This window comes from Siphateles boraxobius, unplaced genomic scaffold, assembly GCF_051911475.1.
Source record: "Siphateles boraxobius isolate OS27281-9 unplaced genomic scaffold, OSU_SipBor_1 31, whole genome shotgun sequence".
Taxonomy (NCBI): Eukaryota; Metazoa; Chordata; class Actinopteri; order Cypriniformes; family Leuciscidae; genus Siphateles; species Siphateles boraxobius.
In genome coordinates, this window is record NW_027508931.1 from 7,238,297 (window position 1) to 7,256,545 (window position 18,249).

General features: G+C 36.7%; 1 protein-coding gene across 3 annotated transcripts in view; it reads right to left on the bottom strand.

Annotated features, from left to right (window-relative positions):
* Positions 1-596: 596 nt before the first annotated feature.
* tmtc2b (transmembrane O-mannosyltransferase targeting cadherins 2b) overlaps positions 597-18,249 on the bottom strand; it is a 119,501-nt gene continuing 101,848 nt past the window's right edge. For all 3 annotated transcript variants that reach the window (XM_077193625.1, XM_077193626.1, XM_077193627.1), the window contains 4 exons: positions 11,584-11,665; positions 9,028-9,142; positions 5,060-5,123; positions 597-1,860 (listed from right to left, as the gene is read on the bottom strand). In XM_077193625.1, the coding sequence (XP_077049740.1) occupies positions 1,681-1,860; positions 5,060-5,123; positions 9,028-9,142; positions 11,584-11,665 (441 nt within the window). In that variant the 3' untranslated portion in view covers positions 597-1,680. The remainder of the gene's footprint in view (positions 1,861-5,059; positions 5,124-9,027; positions 9,143-11,583; positions 11,666-18,249) is intronic.

Sequence of the window (18,249 nt, forward strand, 5' to 3'; positions counted from 1 at the left end):
CTATGGCTGTATATTGTTAGATAGGTGCAACAAGTAAACGTATCTGTATTTGGTTAGGAGTTACCAGTCAAGACTTCGCATTTCTGGTCTGTTGAACCAATTAAATCAAAAGGACATTACCAGCAGAACTAGTCATGGTCCTTATCTAATAAACACTACCATTCAAAGATATGGGATTTTTTAAAAATGTTTTTGCTTAAGTCTCTTAAGCTCACCAAGGACACATTTGATTTGATCAAAATACAGTAAAACAGTAATACTGTGGATATTATTACAATTTAAAATGTGTTTTAAATTTTTATTTATTTTAAAATGTAATTTGTTTCTGTGAAAAGCTGAATCTTTAATGTCACATGATCCTTTCCGAAATCATCATTCTAATATGGTGATTTGGTGCTCAAGAATCAGTTCTTAATACCAATGTTGAAAACTGAATAGAAAGTTCAGAAGAACAGCATTTATTTTAAATCACTTGTAACATTATAAACGTCTTTACTGTCACTTTTGAAGAAAACTTACTGTCCCCAAACTTTTGAATGGTTGTGTAACTGTGAATAAACTCACTCTGCTAAATGTGATATTCTAACAAATGAACATTTTTCATTCGAATTTTTATTAGTAACGCAACAAGGATCCAAATCCGCTGAATCTATCTGTTACAGGACAGCTTTATGCAAAGTAAGGCAAAATTAGCAAATTCAATTTGCTAATTTCCTTCAGGCTAAATAGCTTATCAAATGTTCCTTTCCTGTCATTTTTGGCAATATGCAGCAAATGGATCCAGTTTCTTGATCCCAGAAGTTACGACCACTAGTTATCTTGTGTTGTGGGCGCGTCATGTCTGGATTGACAAAACGTTGATGGAACGTGTAAAAGCATTAGCTAAAAATTCTGCATCCCAAACCAAACTTCACATATTATCGGTGTTTATATGTACAGTGTCATTAAGGGTGTGTTCACACTTGGCAGGTTTGGTTAGATTAAAACGAACTCTGGTACACCAGGACTAAATGTATTCTTTTCTTTTTGTGGTCCTGACCAAAAGAACCAAACTAAAAGTGTGAACACACCCTAAGTCTACAACCTCACAAATCCATCATTCTGACACAATTGATGTTTGTTTTTACAGTTAGAAAGACTTATGACATGTTTGGCCTATTTACCTAATTATTTTAATGATGTTTAGACGATATGATTTTTTTTTTTGTGTCCAGGCGTTTCTGTCAGCCATGATGTGCTCATTAAATATTAATGATTCCAATCATAGGAATGGAGAAATGACATTTAAATGTACTGTACATGCAGAGTATAGCCTCATGGGGGTTGTAGCACTCTCAATTCCTTCTCAGTCTCAGGGCAAATATTGCCCTTCAAGACTATTAAGCATTGACTAACTAATTAACATCTAATCGATCATGAGACTTCAAGTATGCATCTACGGGCCACTTCAAGTTAAGGACTCCCGACACGTCTGAAGAGCTCCGCAGTTCTAGATTGTTCCAGAATGTCTCAGTTTTACCAGAGGAAGCCGCTCTCGCATGCTTAAGAATCCCATGGGTAACCCACGTTTTGAAGATGTTCTTTGTCAGCCCTATGATGTCAATTACCTCATTGCTGAGAGCTCAGAGAGAACATCTCCTTTACAACTTCAGAGAAGCTGTCAGATCAAATGTGTCCAAGTCAAGGAGCCATGGTCCTTAAGCCCTGTTTTTCCATGATGTTCCACAGTTTCCGCAGGTTGGACTGAGTGATGGTATCGTCCGGTTTCAGCTGCAGGGCTCGCAGGTAGTTGGCCTCCGCTTCTTGGAGTTTGCCATTGAGATGGAGAATAGCTCCGAGGTTCATGAGGGCTGCGGGATACTGTGGGGAAAAAAAAACAACAGTTTAAAGAAAAAGTCAATTTAAAAGTGCAGTCACATTTACCGTTGTTCGGCAAAATTTTGCAAGCGAAATCCAGTCATTTTAATAGGAATTTGTGCGATTTCAAGTTGGTCATGTGAATTTGCCACGCTGACCAACAGAAAGTTGGTTGGTTTAAAACGGACCTTTTTTGGCATGCAAAATGTCACTAATGTGACTGCACCTTATGGAAGCAAATAATATTGTTTGCATGCTTATTCTAAAACAAACCAAGGTTATAGTGAATCTCTGGCATTTTGGAAAAGTTTTAAAGTTCACATGTCCATAAATTTAACAAGAAACTCTGTTATTCTTCAGTCTATAACTCTCCTGGATGCACATCATCTATTTTACTTATGTCAGGGTTACATGAGTGATGTTGAATGCATCAGGCTTCAATGGAAACAATATGTTGTCTACGCCAATTCTTCTCACATAAGGAGATTTCAATAGATACATAAATCAAAATGAACCTTAACTAAACCCAGCATACCATGAGTTCTCACATGGACATACAAAAACACATTTGTTGCAGCATCAAAATTTCAACAAAATATATATATTTTTTTAATGTCTAAAATATATAATTATAAGAAGTTACTGTGATTGAATCTAAAACCATTTCTGGACATGCTTCCCTTGCCACCTCTGAAGGGAAAGAGTTGTATATAATCTAACTCTCACGAGAGTAAAGCGTACACTAACTGGCTTTTTAGGCCAGCTGCCATGGTTTTCCACACGGAAAAGTAGAAAGAGACTATCGTTGTAAAATGACACAATGTGTAAGTAATATATTAGCACTATTTGACCCAACACAGAGAAGTCAAACCTCAAAACAAGACTGAGGGACAAATGAACTGTAAACTGTGGCATTAACTGCACTCAGGTGACATATATACCTTCCTCTCAAAACCAAATATATTCAAAGACATATTCAGCAACTTTTTCACTATAGCTCCAAGTATTCAAGTACACTGTAGGAAAAAAGGTACTGGTAATTTTCAGCCAGAACATTTTCTGTTAAGTGTAAGGACATTTCCTTTAAGTACTTAAATGTATAATTACACTAAAACAAGGACACCTTAAAATAAAGTGTAACCAAAAATTCCTTCATATATCAACACTGTACATTTCGCTGGCTATTTTAACAGACAGTTTTTAAAGTGTATGCATTTAAAATGTGATATGATAGTGATATGACAAAAAACTTGCATCATTGTATGATTAAATAATAAATTAATACATACATACTTTGGTTTAAAATGTAAAGGGAATATCCAGTTAATTCAATTCTTTAATGAAAGTTACTTCTCTAATTTTACCATTTTATTTTAAGCCAAAACGATTAATAAAATAAAACAAATCAAATAAAAAGTTGATTTGAAATGTTAAAAAGATTAAATTTATAACAAATGGTAAGTCTGGCATCAATGCAAAAACATCTTCATATTATGTATCAATAAAATAGCCAAAAAACATCCTAATTTAAGTAAACAAAATGGACTTAAAAGTCAAGCCAACTCTTATATGGGCATATTTGTGTTTGTATACTTTTGAGTAGGGTGTAACGTTTGATTTCTTCACCACAATATAGAGGCTTTCTAGACACTGTCAGGTGAGAGGAAGTGAGCAGTGGAGGGGAATCTGCCCCGCTGTGGCCTCCAGAAGTTTCCTGACCTCTTTCCTTCCTCTTCATCCTACACTCTAACCGCACAGTATCCCTCACAACACTATCATGGCATGCAGTCACAGCATCAGCAGTACCAGATGTGGAAAGGATCTTGGGACCTTTGTTGAAACAGCTGCTAAGGAGACAAACATCCCTAAAGACAGTACAAAAAGTCCAGACACTGTACAATACTGAAATAAAGGTGGTATTTTCTAGGGTTTCCTATTGGTAGAATTCAAGAAGTAATGTAGTTTAAGTGCACTTCAAATTAATTAAACATTACAGGAATAGCTATATTTGACATTGGTTGACGCACATCAAATATTCAGAATATTAATTTAGCTCCATTTAAAACAAGTCATGCTTGCCAGAATATTTCAATAATGATTCTGTTCATATATTACCTTTAAATGCGGTTTAATACAATAGCAATGCTATAAAACAGTGGCTTGAGTTAAGGTCATTTTTTACTTAAAAAAAAATAAAAAATTAACATTTCATACCAAAATACCTTTTTTTTCAACACAGATATAAGATACAGAGTAGAGAAAAGAAAAGAAAGTTATACAAAGAATGAATATAAGCAAACATAACCATCACTTAGACAACACTCTTTTTTAAGACAATTATAATACTAATGATACTTTTTTTATACCTTTTTGGTCCCACTTTATATTAAGTGGCTATAGGTACTATGTACTTACATTGAAATTAATTATTTGATACAGTGGACTTATTGTGTACATGTTTTTACATTGTACTTATATTTTGAAAATACCTGCATGTAATTACAGCTGTAATTAATGTATGTAATTGCATATGTAATTATACTGTTGACCCTTCCCTCACACCTTAACCCAACCTTAAACCTTCTCATACCACACACACCTGTCCCTAGCCTTACCCATATCACACCTCAATAGCAGCACAAGTGTTTAACAATACAACATCCACACAATAAGTACCTTGTACTTATTTTTTGAAGGTAAGTACATAGTACTTAAGCCACTTAATATAAAGTGGGACCAATTTTTTTTATCTGGTTGACTGTATGATAACTTACTCCACCATTGTTTTAAAGAGGGTTTATTACCCTTTTTTTGTTTCTTTTGTCTTTGCTTCCATAAAAAAAAGTTCTCTTAATCTGAAAGTCAACCTCACCTTTCCATTTTACTCTTCTGTTTGGTTAACAAGGCAACTTCCTTTCAGGCAGCTGCACATCAAACATCAAACGCATTCACATATTCCAAAGAAACCAAACAACTGTGTGTTTTGCAAACCTCACAGTGCACGTTTCTGACACACTGCGTCTCTTTAAAGTTTGAGACTGATGCTGTGAAAACAAACCCTAAAACTGCCAGCAGAGCTTGTACAGTTGGTCACTGATACAACTTATGGGGGAGCAGTTGAGTCACACCAAACAATTCAAGTTAACCACCATGTGTGTGGATGGCACATGTCCTATATTAAAGGGGCTGCATGGTTACTTACATTGGGTCTCAGGCTGGCTGCTTGTCCGTAGTACTTCTCAGCAGCATCATTGAGGCTGGCTTGCCTGAAAGAGCACACAAACATTGCATGTTACTTCATCCTCTCGCACAGGTTTATTGCTGGCCATCAAACCAGGGACCATTTGTTGACCAACTTTACTGCCACGGAAAACCTGAGCCAAATAGGGATATAAAACTGCCCGACTTCACAATTTTTGAGCAGAGAAAAGTGCCCTTATTTCTCAGGTTATGACCTACAACCTACTGGGTGCTCTTTGAAGATCTTTAGCTTCTTTACAACCTAAAGGCTTTGTTTTTTTCCATGTAAAAACACCCCACATGCATCTTCTAGCTGCTTGTACCTGCTGGTAGCAATAACTTCAATGAGAAGTGAGTTCAATATGGAGACAATGACTGTCAGCCAAAGACAGGCTGGGTTTTAATGATGAAAGAGCCGAAGATTAATGATAGAAGACCGCTTTTCTTATTCTGGCCAGTTTTATAGACCCTCCTTCATCCTCAACAAACTGTTCTTTCTGAAAAGAGCTAAAAGGTTAAATGTTTCAATAAATAGCTTTTTATTAAGAAAAAATAGGATGGACTGTACTTGAAACATTCAAGGAATGAGAGGATGGATACATCATGTCTGTGGAAAACATTCCAGTTCCAACCTTGACATTAGAGAGAAAGATGAATAAAGAAGAAGATGAATGAAGACATAGCATTAATATACCATTCAGGATGAAATTTCTACAAGTAAAGCTGAAGAGGTTATTTGTAGGTTAAACAGCATTTCAGACACATGCTCTGTTGCTCATGTGGGTGACTCACGTTTGAGTTAGGCTTGCAACATTTCCCAATCCCACTCTCAACTCCTCTCATTTGAATTTCCTGCCCTCAATCTGATATACTATGAATAAAAAAGCCAAAAATAAAATAAAGTGCTGAGTGGGAGAATACTTTGGATCATGGTGAACTTTGAACAGCTAAAAATGGTATTGTCCTTCCCTAGAATTTTGTGTTTGAACTTCCGTTTTGCAGTAGCTCTGTATATTTCTATTGCATCGCTGTCGAACAGTAATTAGCTGGTTAAATGGATTTACTTATTGTAAAGTTATTTAAAGTTATCATGGGCATTGTAATGTTTGAAGCTGATGTCTTAAATGCAATTAGACCGGGAAGATTTTAAAATGAGCGGCTCATTCATAAATCCGTAAGATCATACCTTCATGCTGTAGAAATACAAACTGGAAGACAGAACACAACGAGCACAGCGCTGAAAAGGGGCGGGGCTACATGAGGTCTATAATGATGCGACCTGATGTATATTCATGGTGTATCTTTATATTATCTATATTTACAAATGATTGAAAACAGCAAATCTAGATCAGTGGTTTTAATTCCCCTATAATCATTAGTGGTTTTAAATTATGGCTAAATTACGTTGGTCAATGGTTTTAAATTACGGTGATGTCCAGTTGGCGTCTGTAATAAATAAAATAAAGTCAATTTGAAAAAATATCTGAGATATTTTATTTTTTGTATGACATTTCTAATCATTTACAAATATTTACTTATTTAGTATTGACCATTATAAAAAATGACTTTTTCTGCACTGTTGTTGCTTTCTTATAAAATATGCATCTGCCTTCATTTAAACTATTTAAAACCTCTCATTTAGATGTATCGATTTTGAAAAATTAATGATTTGTCTTCCTTCTTAAACCTTGAATTTTCCCTAATGGTCCGACCTTTCTTGAACACAAGGGTAAAAATGATTTAAAATCTTAAGATTAAAAAAAGTTACATCAAGAAAAATCTAAGATAAAGAGTTACACAAAAATCTATGGGATGACCGGTTCTCAACAGTGGACTTAAGCACTTAAGCAGAACCATGTGTTACTGTTCACCATCCCCAATTCTGTTTTACAATCCTTTCCTCCTAAACGACGAGTCGGTGTAATTTTCACATTCACATGCACACAATAAACCATAGCTTGATCCTAACCACAATTGTCTGCAGGGACAAAGAATTGCCTTATAATCATCAGTTGGAAAGTGACCACTCTTAACAGAGTCAAAGCCCACAAGTATTAGGACTTGACTGCCCTCTATGACCACATTCCACAACTGCAATATATGGTGAAAATCTAAAAGACAGCATCCACTTGAACTCCCTAGGTCAGATCTAAACCTCCAAAATACAATAAAACAAATGTTTAATATCTGGCAACAAAAACTATTCCTCCATCCCACCGCAATCTGCTCATAATATCATTCCAAGGTGGTCACCAGCCTTCAGAGAAAAAGCATAAAATAATTCATAACTTCATGTAGCCATCTAAAACTGCATTACATTAGAGCTTGGTAATGGTAACATTTTATTGTACAAAGCTATAGAAATCCTCAAAAAAATGGAGAGCTATGGATTATGGATAATAATGGGAACAATGCTCAAATGCAAACAATGCTAAAAGGCAATTTGTCTGAAATCAGACAGCAATTGTCATGAAATCTATTGTGGAAGGAGGTGAATTTGTTACAAAAGTGGTGCTTAAACAGAGATTAATTTAGAGACGCAACTTAAAGGAGGGTTTAAGCATGCTGTAGACTTTTAAGACTTCCAGAACGCTATAATCCTCTAAGCTGATGCATTTATAAATGAATCCCCCTCAAAGTATCGCTGCTAAAAATACTAAAAAAGAAGAAATAAATAAAATAAGGAAAAAATGTGTGGCATGTATAATGAATTGTCTCGACTTAATATGATACTTTCACAAACAACTGGGAAAACTTGTTTGGAAGTAGTAAAATTTGATGTAGATTTTCCTTAGCGTGGCAGTGACAGTTTGGTTTGGGTTTAGAATAACCAGCGGTCATTTGAAGAGGGCATTGGAACTGAAACTGATAGTAAGGAAGCAAACTTGTCGGTGTAAGAAAACGCTGCACATCTGAAGCGGTCTCGTACTTCCCCGACTCCACTCTAAACACCCCCCCCCCAACCCCACCCCCCATCTGAGACCTTACTGCATGTCTTTTCAAGACAAACACACCAGGAACCTGATCTTCAAATAAGTTGGACCGCAAGCCAGTAAGAAGGCAGAGGACACGGCCTAAGACAGCAATTAACAACCAAGTGTTCGCGTAGCATAAAGCCCCATGCAAAATCTGCTGAAGGGCTGTAATACTTTTTAGGAAGTGTGTAACTATATACCATGTGAACTCCATGTAGTAATTATGAGAAGTGTATTCAACAGAAACCTCGAGGCGAAGGTATTAATGCAGGCTTTCCATTACATGTCCTGTGGTGCACTGCAATAGAAAGAAAGCATCCAGAGTCAGAGAAAGAGAGACAGAGGGAGAAAGAAATAGAAAAACATCCTCTAATGAAGCGGGTCTCAACCGGTTTTGCTTCAGGATCCAGATTTTACATTGGACATCAAAGTAGCAATGAAACGCATGACCAAAATTGTTCATCGTAAAAACAGGGTTGTGCACCATTCACAGTCAAATTGACAAGACTCTTTAAACTCCAGTTCAATTTCAAGATTTGCACTGAATTATTATTATGGTTGTAAACAAAGTGGAACTGCAATTTGAATTTAAGGAAGCAGAATTAAGATAAACTGAAATTCATATAAATCTAAAGTACAAGTATAAATATATATATAAAGTTTGTAAAAAAATTTTTTAACTATAAATGCTGTATAAAGTTTGTCAAGACGTGACAGAAAATCGCTTAAACGTTTTGCCGAGGTTTTTATTGACCTTGCGAAGAAACCGATAGCTTTATGGACCTGGATGGAAGAACATTTCCTTTGTATTACAATTCAGTAAATTCCGCATCCTGTCATTCCAATTCAACCGAACCGAACCAGTACAACTCCTACAAGAAACATTTATGCTTTATCTAGGGCATTTAATCATAGTAAAAATGTTGTCTATATGGATTTAGCATGTCCTTCTCACCTGAGCATGTGAGCTGCACTGAAAACCACATCAAATTCTTCGCTGTCCAACTGGGCGGCTTTCTCTGCCATTTCGGCAGCCTCCAAAAGCCGCGAGTCCTCCAGCAAAAACTGACCTGAGGAAGAAAAGGGGGAAATTTCATTTTATATTTGCTTTTACTCCCTCAGAAAGACAAATGTGAAATATTTCCTTTGGCTGTGGGACGGACTGTTAGGTCTGCCCTCTCAATGATTCTGTGAAACATGATAGCAAGGGCGCTGCACGCCGCGCAAACCTTCTGACAGACCATTTGTCCAATTGAGATTTCTCCGATAGGCATGTTACCGTGACAAATTAAACGCTTACTCCTGTAAGGTTGTGGAAAGGGGACCGACTGGGATCTGAAACCTCTGCAGTATCGTTGCTAGAGGCATCGGTCAAGACCGAAGTGGAATAAACAGCCTGTTGCTATTTGGCGAAGCGGCTCTCCACACTCCTGAACACTGCAGGGCCAAAACCAAACATTTTTTCCCCAAATAGCAATGGACCAAAGTAGAAACATAAGAAGTGATGTTATGCAAAGGAAGAAAGCAAGTGCCCGATTATGCTTTTTACAAGATATTACCTTTGTATGTACTGTGAAATATAGCTCTTTGTGAATGTAAAAATGCAGCAAAGTTTCAAAAGATCAAAGTGTTATTGTCTTTCTAAAGAAAGAACTGATTCTGAACTGCCTGAAACTACTCGTCAGTAATTCCATTCTTATTTCCTGCATGAACCTATGTAGGTTTGTAACAATTTTGCATAATGCCAGTCTATGGTTTTCATTTCACAAATGTCTACCACATAGAAATGTCCAGCTCAAGTCGTGCTCTGGTTGACCAGCTACTTTTTTCAATGTTTCCTTATTGGCTCGAACTGATATGGTAAAACCAACACCATTGTTGCTGTTCGTATCACTGTGTATACAAGTGCTGAGAAAGCTTCCAGAGCTGAAATTGGGATACGATAATGGCTGTTTAGTTTACAACATGCACTGTAAGCCTTAGACCAAACTGGGCAAAAGATCTGACCAATCAGAGCAGAGTACACTCGAGGAAAGGAGGGGTATAGAGAGACCGAATCTGTGAAAAAAGAGGTGATGCTGCAATATATATTATGAGAAAATTTGCATGTAAACTTATTGTAGGAGAATTCCAAAACATTGAAAATTAGAGACATATATACAATTGTAATAGGGGCACTTTGTCATCAATAAAGGCATGTCTGGGTGGCACAAATGATTTACACAATTATTGCAAAAATCTGACATAAATCAGCTTTCTCCCTTTGGTAAATGGCAATGTGGTTAATCATGCAAAACGGAAAATACAAAGGAGGAGGCACGTTCTAGAGGACGGTGGTTATACACCAGAGAACAATATAAGGAAATAGAAGATCATCCTTATGGCCTTTGGATAGTACGTGTTCTAAAGATGCCTGATCAGACACGTACTAAATAATATTACGCAGATGCCTTGGCAGCGATTGAGTGGAAAACACATTGTTGGGGTTAGCCAGTGATGCTGTGTTTTTCTGGAGTAAAAACATACATGGGAGCATCCAGGGACAGGTCAACTATGAAAATTTAGGATTTGAGGGAAAACGATACAAGGAAAACTCATATGCCAAGATAAAACAAAAAAATGCATCCTAATGATAATTAAACTTTTTTTTTACATTCAATTTGAAACAACTGTAAATTTGAAACAAATACTGTTGATACAAATACGATGGTATACTGTAAAATATTAATAATGCAGTGCACTTAGAATATATATTTTTAAATGTTTTAGTTTTACAGTTTGGTTTCTCACATTATCATCGACTAAAATCTTATTTTTCTCAACATTTCCATTTCAAGAACAGCAAAATGGACAAAAATTTATAAAAATGACAGGAAAAAAAGTTGATTAAACTCACATTTTCATCAAAAACTGTTAATATAAAAACGATGTAAAATTAACACTAAAAATAAGGATGTGATGCACAAAATTCAAGAAAGGTGTTGAAACAAAACACAAATATTGTAAAAGATTATTTAAAAAAAATCCCTAGGAAGTAAACTGAAAAAATGGCCGTAGGCTACAATTTGGCTAAGCCACATTTATGCAGACACACATGAACCCTTGTATGCCTTTTCCTTAGAGAAATAAGGTCTCGTTATCTATCTTTGCTAGCGGAGGCGTGGGTGGTTTTGTCTCCCTGGAATAACATCTGTATACAAGGTACGCTTCAGATAACACACAAACAATAACTTCCTGCACAGCACCATCTATCTTGCTGTGAAAGAGCCTGCAAACATAACCTCAATTACAAGACTAAGCTAAAGAGTTAAATGTGAACAATTATGGCCAAAACGGAGTGTAGTGAAATCGTGAAAGTATTTCACGAATTTCACTGCATCAGCAAAGCTAGAGCAGATACAATGTTTGGAATCATATGACCTCATATTTTTGCATTACTGGATGACTAGCTAATGTCGTTTCAGCCCGTGTGGGCACGATTAGGAGAGATTAAAAATAAAGCATTACCAACCATAATGCATATAGCAGTTTCCTTTAGTAGGATCGAGCTCGATCGCCTTGAGAAAGAACTTCTCCGCTTCAGTTTTCTGACCCTGAAATGAAAACAAACAAATCATAATCAGAAATTTCTTCAGGGCGAGGTTTTCATGGAATCTTTCACTTTAAGCCTGATGATTTTTGACCTGATGTATAATGTTCACCGGGACAACAGGAAATGTGTTTAGCAATTCCAGTGCCTAATGCTGCTATAATTTATACACCCCTTAAAGGGTAAGTTCGGCGTTTTACAAGTAAAGCCCTGTTTTGATCGTTTTTGATGAAATCGAACGGTTAAGATTAAAATTTGGACACTGCTGTCCCAAGAATTTTAGGTTTTTGTGTTAGCACCCCCCACCTATACAATGTTTTCATAGGGGCACTGGAACAATCATTCATATAAACACATTAAACTTTAGTTTACAAAGATGTGAAACTCACCGAGTGGTCTGGGGTGTTCACTGATTTGCTCACACAAAAATCACTGCAAAAGATGCTTTCCAACAGGTGTTTTACCATTCGTTGTAATACTGTGACCAATTTTTCCAACGTCTCACAACCGGACATTCTTCCAAAAACTGCGATAAAACCTGTTGGAAAGCTTCTTTTGCAGCGATTTTTGCGTGAGCATATCAGTGAACACCCCAGACCACTCGGTGAGTTTCACGTCTTTGTAAACTAAAGTTTAATGCGTTTTATATGAATGATTGTTCCAGTGCCCCTATGAAACCATTGTATGAAACCATGGGGGTGCTAATACAAAAACCTAAAATTCTCGGGACAGCAGCATGTGTCCAAATTTTAATCTTAACCGTTCTATTTCATCAGAAACGATCTTAAAACAGGGCTTTACTTGTAAAACGCCGAACTTACCCTTTAACAGCATGATTTAAACATTTTAATGGACTTCTTGCAAATACAACCAAAAAATAGCTAAAATATCTCATAAAATATCATAAAATCATTTTATTAAGTGTAAAGAAAGTAATTTTAGAATAAGATACAAAAGTGAATAAACTTCCATTGCAATTTAAACAATACTCATTCCAGTCTAAAGAGGCTTTATCAAAGCATGCTCCCACGATTCACTTGGTTAAGTGCATGAAGTTACCTTTAGACCAGCTGCAAATCAGTAAAATATTTTTATTTACACTGTATAATTTGAAAGCCCAAAGCAGTGATGTGTAACTTTAAATCAACGTATTACACTCACAGTGATGCCTACACTATACACAGCCAGTGCTGTTTAATGTTAGACATGGATGTTTGCGAACTTACACCATGTCGAGAGTACGAAAGAAATAAAGAAAACAGACACATGGGACACTTGACTATTATAGTTTATGCAATGGAGAAAAAAAGGGTTAGAGCAGTGGTGCAGTAGAAAAAAGTACATGTTTTTCCTGTGGTGGCAAAACTGAATTTTCAGAAGCCAAAAAATCTGCTCAAGATACATTTCTTCTTATAATTTATTATTTCGGAAAACAGTTGAGCTACTTAATCATTTCCGCCAAAAAGTTTAATCCATTAAAGCCTAACGAAAGCCAAATTTTGAGCACTTTTTACTGTATCAGTCGAACTTGGCAAATATGACAATGCTAACAGCTGTATTGCACCATCAGTCCATTTCACGGCTTGGTTTCTCGGCTTTCACAGAGGATGTGTTAAAGCGGAAATAAGGCCATCATATCGATATATTGCCCTAAACAAAGTCAAAAACGTCTCCGTACTATTGAATTGTATACTGATGAGCCAAAACAATATGACCAGTCACAAGGCCACATATGAACGTAGATTAGATAGTAAACAAACAGTTTTCGTAATTCGTAATCAACGTTCAACCCTTCATGACAATGGTGTTCCCTGGTGGAAGTGGCCTCTTTCAGCAGGATAAGTCACCCTGCCACCTTATACACATGGGTCAGGAATGGTTTGAGGAACATGATGAAGAGTTCAAGGTATTGCCCTGGCATCCAAATTCCCCAGATCTCAATCCAATGAGCATCTGTGGGATGTGCTGGACCAACAAGACCACTCCACGGTGGCTCCACCTAGCAACCTACAGGACGTGAAGGATATGCTGCTAATGTCTTTGTGCCAGACACCCCAGGACACCATCAGGGGCCTTGCGGGTTGGCGCTATTTTGGCAGCACATGGAGGACCAACAGCATATTAGGCAGGTAATCATAATGTTTTGGCTCATATATATATATATATATATATATTAGTGGTGGGCCGTTATCGGCGTTAACGTGAGACTCTTATCGGGCGATAAAAAAAAATATCGCCGTTAATCTATTCTCAAAGTTGGGTTGGGATCATAAAATAGCTTTTTCGAATATCATTATATTTTCGCGCAATTCCATGTGTAGCCTAGTATATTTGACATAATTGACGCCGCGCCTACTGTCACAGATCGCGCAGCAGGGTATTTCCCTGTCAGGGACACAAGGTGTATACTTTTACATGTTACGTTGGACGACGTTCCTCTCGTTACTTTATTTTAATACAATTACATCTTGTTAAATGAGTTTATTACAAGCGCGCTGTATCTTTGTATGGGCTCAATTTACAAATGAATCACTCTTTTGAGTCGATTCTGTTCAAAGATTTAATCAAACAAGTTGGCAGATATGTCTAAATCGGTTCGCAAATCAGTCTGAATGATCTGTTCAGTTCCTCACGCATTGAATCGTCTGAAGCGCGTTCAATCACACTCGACTCGAATTCGTAACAGGAAGATTTAAGAACATCAAGAGCGTTGGATGAAGTGGCCGTGGATCTAGTTTAGTCTAGTGAAAGCATATCTGCAAATGCATCATATTTTTGCCAGCGATGAAGATATTTATTAGTTAAACATCTTCGTATGATGTCTGTGAATGAATGATTCCACAGGACGATACATTCGATTTCATTTCATTCAGGTAATACATTTTACAACCAAACAGATTATTACGCCACAATATAGCACTACTAAAAAGTATGACATTATCCGTTTTTTGGACATATACATTAATTTATAGGCTACAAAAAAACGCTTCAGAGCGTCAGGGCACTGGGAAAGGTTAACAGGTTAAATAAACTAACGTTACCATTGTGTACAGTTTATGAAATGAACACCCGCCATCCCGCGGCAATGTGCGTGAATTGCGCAGGGGCATAGTCACACGAATAGTTTACATTGATTGAAAACTAATTTGTTTAAAAAGGAGGAGGCTATTGCCGGTAAAGGCATTCACATAAAATCATTATGACATATGACATTATTTTTTGATCTAACGAGCATCTGGTTTGGCGATGCAAAAACGGACTGTAGCATATACGTCGTGCTTATTGTTTTCTTCTTCTTCCAATTAGCCTACTATGTAAAAAAAAAAAAAAAAAAAACGACGAAAACATGTTACTTTTTCAATTAATAAACAGTTTATTTGAAGACAAATCGCTAAAGATGAAATTGGCCTCCCTTTCTGTCATTGTGAGTGTGCGTTTTTTTCATTTTTTTTTCGACTTTTGCTCCTCTATTGTCGAATGGCATTTTTGGCAGAAATTCACATTCCTACGCGAGGCGAACTATTCTCAAAGACTTACTTTTAGTCATTATTTGGGTAGCACACATATTCTGAATTCCTTCGGCAGAAATCAAATGAGCCATTTTAATCTAGATTAAGATAGATTAATTCCAAGATTACAGTGAGATTAATCTACATTAAAAAAAAAATCCATGCCCACCTCTAATATATATATATATATATATATATATATATATATATATATATATATACATTATATATATTTGGGTTTGATTCATATGAAAAATATGCATGTCCTTATTTGAATAAGTAAAGACATGCATCAAGATAAGCTTCGTCAAATTCCTGACAAACACATGTCAGTGTCATTCACCGAGGTCATGTTATCACTCTAAAGCAATATCCTGCTTCACCCCCCTTTCCTCTGAACACACACACAACCCTCTCGGCTGGACCCCCCGACCCCTTAATCTGAGCATGACATCAGAGAGACAACAGACACACTGCTGTTCCAATGTCTCAGAGGTGTTCTCGAACGGATTCTGAGCCTGATTAGCGACGGAAATGAGAGAATTCAATAACGCAGCTGAAGCGCTCATCACACACACACACACACGCACTCTCACACACACACACACACACACACACACACACACACACACACACACACACACACACACACACACACACACACACACACACACACACACACACACACACACACACACACACACACACACACACACACACACACACACACACACACACACACCCTGGGGAGGGGCTCTTTGACCCGGTGAGTTTGTGAATGGAGGTCAGGGAAGGTCAGCACAGCAGGGGAAAGGACTGAGTTTCATCATGTCTCCTCCTTTCAACCCCTGACCATGAAATCTCCTCCTGGAAATGATGCCTGGGACAATGTGATGGTGACTGCATGAACGATTCCTCATTGTTAATGTACATTTTTTTTTACATTAATTAATGACATTAAGAAGATAAATGCTGTTCTTTTGAACATTCCATCCATTCACAAAAATATTTCACAAAAAGCAGCACCGTTTTCAGCATTGATAAGAAATGTTTCTTGAGCACCAAAACCACACATTAGAATGATTTTTAAAGGATCATGTGACACTGAAGACTGGAGTAATGATGCCGAAAATTCAGCTTTGCATCACAGGAATAAATTACATTTTAAAATATATTCCAACAGTTTTTAAGAGGACCGAAAACACTGGGAAAACCCCCAATTAAAAGGGCTATTATAATTATAAGGCTGCCAATTTAATACTTTAATTAATTGTTATTCATTTAAAAAACCTATAAATGAAAGCAATTAATCATGCCTTGTAATTAATTGCAAGTGTATGTATAGGACATTTTTCTATCATCAGAGCAGTTCAAGCATGAAATACGTTCATTTCTAATATATGTATTTAATTTTATTAATTTGCATATCACATAGTTAAACCAATTCTTAATTTTATTCAATTGATTGACAGCCCGAATAATAATACATTTTGTTTACAAATACTGAATGTATAACCTTCTCAACCATTCAAGTTTGTTCAAGGTCAGAAAACAAATCACAGCCCAGGTTCCTCTCATCCCTGAGAAAGTTTTGTTTTCACCCAAAGGATTATGGGTACTATTTTTTTCCTCTGTTTCTGCATTAAGCAAGCAGAAAACACAAGGACCTGAAAGCTTTGAGCTGAAAACTTTGTTCAAAATCAATACGGCTCTGAAGTCAAGACAACATCTTTTGAATTTGCTTTCACTCGAGTGAGTTTCATCACAGCAGTGCGGTTCTGTGATGGATTTACTATGTCTCTGGTGGACTGACTTTGTTCTGGCCTCTTCAAATGGCTTCATTCAGGAAGTTTGTGTAGTTTACTTGCTTTCTTTGGTTGTAGTGCAAGGCCTGCTACAGTAGAGGCCTGCACGGGACAGATTTTTCAGTCCAACTCCCGCAAAAATGTGTTACCTTCTCCCGCTCCCATCTGCAAAATTCATGTTTTGTCCCGCTCCCGTCCACAAGTGCCCCCAGGTAAAACTAGATTTGTTTCAATACGTTCATGAAATTTCCATTAAATAGTTTCAAGTTAGGCCACCTCGCAACTACCTACCCCAGTATAAACACTCCTGATATATTATTTATAATTTTTTTTTTTTTCAAAACATACATTTACAAACCACTGTTAATTTTAACAGAGAATCAAGTATAGGCTACTGAATGCGTGATTTGGCATGGCAGAAAGTGTGCAAAGATTGCTCCCTTCATAATCACTAAAAAGCTGTCACTCAAAATTAGCTGTTAACCTAAATTAATCTAAAATTCCGTTATAATCAATGAAGCCGACTGAACTATTAATCTCTCATAATTTCTAGACTTTGTTTATGATGAGAGGATTTGCGAGCATACAGAACTCAGCACTGAACAAAAACTCTGGCGTTTTGACCGGTGAGTAAATACTAACTTAAACACCTCTGATTGGCCATTGCGTTCAAGAAATCAACAGATATGTTTATGATTGGCAACACTGCAAAAATACGCTGTAAATAGCAACCTTATATACCAACACCGATACGCACTGCATCGCTTGACAAATTGAAGAAAACTGATCCTAGACCAGCAGTTATGGCCAGCTTTTCCCTATAAAAGTAATCATAAACAACTATGGGTGCAACGGATCGCAGTTGATCCGTGATCCGAATGGACCAGGCCCTGCGGTTTGGCACGCATGTGATTCGCGGATTAATTGATAAGTTTGACAATTATAGAGTTAAAGTTTATCACTTGCACGTTTTTTTTTTAAATGCGCACACAATTATGTTAAAATACTTGCCTTGGCAAGTATCCTCGTAAACACAGTCGGTTATGTCTGAAGTGATCGTAAACAAATTGAAAGAAATCGGATGTGTATCATTATATTGAATCCATGCATTAGGTCTAAAAGTGACAACAGCCTATACATATTTGCTGCGGTTTATATCATTAATTTTAATCAAACAACAAAACACAGCTTTAACAAAGATTAATCTACATTTAATTTATACAGTGAAGACTATAGTGTTATTTTACATACATTTAATATTACATTTCTGTACC